This window comes from Schistosoma mansoni, chromosome W (genome assembly GCF_000237925.1).
Source record: "Schistosoma mansoni strain Puerto Rico chromosome W, complete genome".
In the NCBI taxonomy this organism is placed as follows: domain Eukaryota; kingdom Metazoa; phylum Platyhelminthes; class Trematoda; order Strigeidida; family Schistosomatidae; genus Schistosoma; species Schistosoma mansoni.
This window is the reverse complement of record NC_031502.1, coordinates 27,984,779-27,990,778: the sequence shown is the minus strand read 5'-3', so window position 1 is coordinate 27,990,778 and position 6,000 is coordinate 27,984,779. Positions and strand designations below refer to the sequence as shown.

At 32.4% G+C, this 6,000-nt stretch overlaps 1 protein-coding gene across 1 annotated transcript in view; it reads left to right on the top strand.

The window, feature by feature from the left end:
* Positions 1 to 231: 231 nt before the first annotated feature.
* Smp_174110 (putative protein phosphatase 1 regulatory inhibitor subunit 16a) overlaps positions 232 to 6,000 on the top strand; it is a gene marked incomplete at its 3' end in the record, with an annotated part of 76,499 nt that continues 70,730 nt past the window's right edge. Inside the window, exon 1 of the mRNA XM_018789217.1 lies at positions 232 to 571. Coding sequence (XP_018654683.1) covers positions 343 to 571 — 229 coding nt within the window. The 5' untranslated portion in view covers positions 232 to 342. The remainder of the gene's footprint in view (positions 572 to 6,000) is intronic.

Here is a 6,000-nt window from a genome sequence, read left to right as displayed (position 1 = left end):
GATTATTCAAACATCAACTTAGGTTGCCACTCGTATGTGTAATTAATGAAAGTTCAAACCTTAATGAATACCAATATCAATCTGTAGACTATGTCATGCAAAATCAGCGGTTGGTATGTAATAAAGATGTTTTGTAATATCCTATTCTACCCTTTTTAACTGTGAATGGCTTTCAATATTAATTTCTTAGAATAAGGCAATATCTCAACTAAACACAGTTGCGATATTTTGAATTAGTGTTTTCTTTTCGCTAGATCATATGAATTATCAGTTAATCTTCTCTTCATAACAAATTTCATATAAATTGAGTCGATCCGCAAGCAAAGGACTAAAGTGGCCACAATGAATCATTTACAAAATGGCTCTCCAGCTTTAGATATGAAGAGGATTGAAGCTGCTAAAGCTAATCGCCAGTTGCAGCTTGAAAACTGGAGGAATTATGAACGACAGATGCAGGTATCAGACAAACATCCAAAGAAAATTCGTCCCCACAAAGCACATCGTTTAAATGTTAAATTCACCGATAACTGCGTACTACTTGATGCTACTCTACGTGGAGATTGTGAGGAGGGTGAGTTCTTGTTGTTTCAAATCATTATCGAGAAGTTCATTACCTGTATTCTAAGAAACTTAGGCTTCATTGTTTGGATGAAACTTAGCTTGATGCATCTTTAGAGATGTTGTATATAAGAAAAAAGTATCTACATCCAGCACTCTCTTAAGATCATGAAACAGATGACCTTGACAACTCAAATATTTTATAGTATGACAGCGTTTCCCTATGCTTCCTCTTTTTATAGCCCTGTGATTTTCTAGAAAATCCCACGTTTAGCTATATATTATTATTTATAGTTATACTAATTTTAAAATTTTGTAAACCTACATTGTGCGAGCTTTATTTATATTAGTGGTGTATTCATTTAGATGCAGTAAATCACACCGTAGTGATTGATCCACCAGTAGGTAGTTTTGGTAAATTTGATATCTTTTAACTTAGGTAGATTGTCTCTTAGGGGATATTCTAAAGATGTCATATGCTTTTAACCATTTCATTATCATTTCAACGTGAAAATGATTTTAACCAAATTCTCTAAAGCTTTTCTTACGTCTAACTTTTTATTTACTGTATTGTTAAGCGCGTTGATAAACAACACAACCAACAAGTCACCAAGATCATTCAAAGCCTCTAACTAACTTAAAAGTTAGGGCACAAAGAAATTAGAATGGAAAAGAATATAAGTAAAGATCGGCTAATCCACGTGAATGTAAATGTAATGGTTAGCAAATGAGCTGGCGTTAAAATACAATACAATGAGCAGAAGATACTTGTTCTGGAGACATCTATGTTTAATTTTTTGAAAGATTCTCCAATCAGAATTTTTAAAGATAGGACATGCAATGAAGGCAAGGTGATATTGTATACTATTTTGATTAATGCTTAGGGTTCTACAAACAAGCGAGTAAAAATTCTTTCAGGAGGTAAGTTCTAGGACGCAGAGGAAACATTTGAAGAAGTTGTACGCATTTTCATAAAGCATCCCAAGATTTCGAAATATGTCTTTTCCAGATATTGTGATTTTATAGGAAATCCTGTATTTGGCTGCCTGGTAACAGTAGAAGAATGAATATTCTGTTACTTTGATAGCAGGTCGGTTGCTCAAAATGTTCACACAAACCTAGATGAAATCTCGCAAAAATATTTAATATCATATGAACATAATGAGTCCAATCAGCTTCACTTACAATGACTAAACAATGAGGTCGCAAAATAGCCTTGCATATTCATGTTGGATACAATGAATATTGCCAACTACCACATGTTATGTATGCGGGTATATCTCACATTAACCAAGGTTTGAGTATTTAATCCAGTCTAGACGATTTAACTTAGACACGACTTCTATTAATATTACTAGTACTTTAAGAGTAACTTACTTTGTGTTGTAAGATAAAACAGATCCATAATCGGATTAACTATGAGCCCTTAATGGGCTCTAGCCTAACAGCTGACTAAACCTACCGAAATACCTGACAGGATATGAGACCTTGCCTGGTGCTGTTTATCAGTTACTAGTGTTATAAAATAATGAGCAGTTCTGTTTTTAAAAACAGTGACAGCATTGTACATCTTTGCATCTTGCTTTGCGTAGAGAATCTGTAAAGTTACAAACCTTTTTGTATCATTCGTTTGCTAATGGTTCCGTGAAACTTCGGTACCACAAATAAGTATTGCTTTCTATTGCTTGTCAGATAATTAGAACCCGGATTATTTATCACGTTGTTTATCATAATTTAAATTTCAACACTAACTTTGAGCGCTTTCATTTGTTCAGGTCAAGCAGATATATATAGAATTTGACCCAGAACAAAAGTTTTAGCAGAGACACTCGAAAGATCAACATCATCCATAAACTTAAGAGTAAAATATTCGAAAATGTCTCGAAAGTATACACACGTTTTCAATTACCCGTTTGTTAAGGCGTTTAATAACACCTTTTTGCAATTAATTATTTTAAAGTCTATTAGTTCATGTGATGATTATGATCAACAAGCATAGCATTTACGCTATTCAACACTTTTCCTCATTTAGCATATGTTTATCCTGGATGAATATTTATCATCCATACACCACTACCATTTATCTGGCTTAGCTACTTTACTTTAAACATGTGTGTTGTATTGCAGGAAGTAATCATTTTCATTGGTCCGGAATAACTGTGTCAGGTTTAAACAAAGATTATTTTAAGGGACGTTTTAATTTTTTGCTTTACTGCTGACTAATATGTAACAAACAAAGGGAAATACAATGCGTTTGCACAGCACTCTGATGCCATATGATAACTATACAATTCTTTTCCGAAATAGTTGAAAAAAACAGCGGATCATTTCGTCATAGTTGTTTAAAAGTTGAGTTGTACTAAAAGTTTATCCGTCCATTTTTATCAATACCTAAATATTTTATTCCTTTGAAAAGCCTTAATTAAGCACGAGAATGTTTTAAAAAATTGTTTAAACTGCAGAAGACTGCAAAATGACGAAATCTCAGCGCTCAATATTGACATTTGTATAATAGATTTTAATTAAGTCGGGAAACGTCTCACGTTAAACGTTTGTTTATCAGCCAACTGCCAAACATAAAACATCAAATAAAAAAGTTACAAGTAAATTTCTGGGTTCTAGATAAACAGTAAAAAGTTTATTTTCCTCAATTCGGCATCACAAACTGTTGAAAGGTTAGTGAAACTTCTCGACGTTTCCTAGTCTTTCATTATCACTTCCCATGTCTTGATAAGTATATATATGTCTCTTCAGCGAAAACAACATTTATAAGCAAGCGCTTCTGAAGAGATATTTTCTTCAAGTAAAAATTCGGTAAGCAAAATTCACTGTCTAAAATTTCAAGAGTTATATATGTATTTTGATTTCCTAAAAGAAGTTTAGTCAGATAATATTAGAAAATAACTCAAGTTTATAAGTCGTCACGATCAATTTCATAACAACCAAGTCCTCTGCACTCGACCAATGTTAAATCATATCGTAACTACTTCTATTTATCTTATTGTATACATTTCCATTTTCAATAGTATTTTTATATATTCATCTTAAATGCATGAATATATGAGTAAGTATATGAAAGATTATTGGGTTAGAGACTATTTAGTTTTCACATATGCTTACCATTTATATTTAAGACAAACAAATATGAAAATGCTTATTGAAATCCGTGTTTTAAAGAATCTCAGTGAACGATTCTAAATATTCCATTCGGGTGCAACTTCTGTCCGTCACAGAATAGAATTATTTGTGTAAAAATAGTGTGTTAAATACCACTTTTTGTTAAGACAATCTTTAAGTAGACCGACTTGATTACTTAAGTCAGGCATAATTAAGACGTTTTCCATACTTTATGGTCTCTAAAGAAAACGGTTAATAAAGAAATTGTTATTGCCTAATAAAAGATCACTGTTTTCAGCGTTAAGGCAACCGAGTTTCTATTTTTAGGTTCACTTTTGATAAATATCATCTACTTTATCGCGTCGCCACGACTGACCTTTTCGCAGTTACTAGTGTCACATTTGCGTAGTCCCGTCCCAGTCCAACTTTATAGACCAAGTTGTAATCTGACATCAAACCTAAGTAACTCGACGTAGCATAAGCATTTCCTTGGCACCTAGTTAAAGAAATCGGCGGGAAATGGAATCGACTTCATATTGGATGACTTGCGGTAATGAAATTACAGCTCTGTTAGATATCGGTTTTGCCCTTGCTGATTCTAACTGAGAATGTATTTTTCCATTCGTGAAAATCCGTCAGGCTCATCAGGTTTATATTTATGAAACTCGGCACTACAGGTATTAGGACAATGTTTTCGTGATAAGCACCTGAGCGAGACAAGATATTCAAATACTCAAAACTAAGTACAAACTATATAAAGGACAGTTAATTGAGCAATATTACCAAATTACATTCAATGGTTTGTAATCATTGATTCATCTACTGTGATTAACCAGTCATCAGGTTTACTCTGAGCTAGGCATTTTTTAATAGTATCTAACTTCAAGCATTAGGTAAGTTAATTTTCTAGAGAACTTAGTATATTTAACAATAATAAAATAACGAGTTGCTATGATAAAGATTATTCCTGTGCTTAGCCCCTATTTTTAAGGAACTAGTGACTTAATGCAAGTCTTCGGAAAAATTAAATTTGATCTAATTAAAAAAGGGTTTAAATATTCCAAGAAAAATGATTTAACGCTTGTCTCCCTTTTAGTCTATGTAGACAGCCTAAAATATTCGTAAGGATGCTACTACTAACACTGACCAATGAATGTTGGTAAACTGAGTTATCATGTTATCATCCTTACAATACCTTGAATTTAAGTTACAAGAAAGGTTTTCGGGGATAAAGAATTCATAAGGTGGATTTTGATAAGTGAAGTCAAATTTGATCCAATATATTGTCAGTAAATGAAGTTGTAGATCTTTGGAAGGTCGATAAAATGGATTATGACCTACTAAGTCCTTGCTGAATACATCATTGAGGTGTGATGGTCAAAAAAGTACATTTTCTGATAAGCAATTAAGGTAAAACATTATAATACCAAACGTTTCTCTATAGATCAACGAATTTTCGGGGTTTTACTACCAATAAAGTTATCCTAGCCTTTGAACACTTTACGAGTTGTATTAGCCAAGTTTTCAGTATAAGATTGATCAAATAGTTTTAGAATTAGTGTATGAACAGGTTCGTGTCAAAATACTTCGTGTATACAGAAGATGGGATCAGATGATTTTAGTACCAGAAGATACAAATGTTAGCAAGTTTAGAAATGATCTTGGTCCTGATATTAAATACACGAGAGAGTATTGATTAAGTACAATGAATGCGCCACTTTCACTATTAAAAAGAGAGATTGAATTTAAAGCATAATCGTCAAATCACTGAGTTGGTTGTTTCATCATGTAGGTTGTTGCCATTGATGATGTTATTACTACTTCCTCCATACTTGATAGAATTTTCTCATCTCACTATCTTATCTAACCAGTTTCTCGTGAAAGCAAAAGTTATTTCAAACATAAAAATCGCATGTTCTAAGTTTCATCAATATTTATTCCATTAAATGTTTAATATAAGAGGTGTTTTTTCATTACTTTGTTTATAGCAAACCAGTTTCTGTTCTTATGTTTTCGAAAATTCTCAGTAGTAGTTATCGGCAGTCTATGGGAACCATTTTCCTCTACATAACCAACGAAGGTCATAACATGCACATAAATATAAACACTAAATTAATAGAATTATTTTTATTTATTGCCTATCAGCTATTACCGATGTCCATGTGTAGTGGTATGTAGGTAAAATTTTTGAGAGAGTAGCCAGAATATGAGTGAATATATGCAATCAAAAATGAGTTTATTGTTTGGCTAAGTTTGTTATCATAATGTACTATGAATATAGATACTTCTTAGCCTTAATAATTACTTATTTCCTCCCATGTCTAT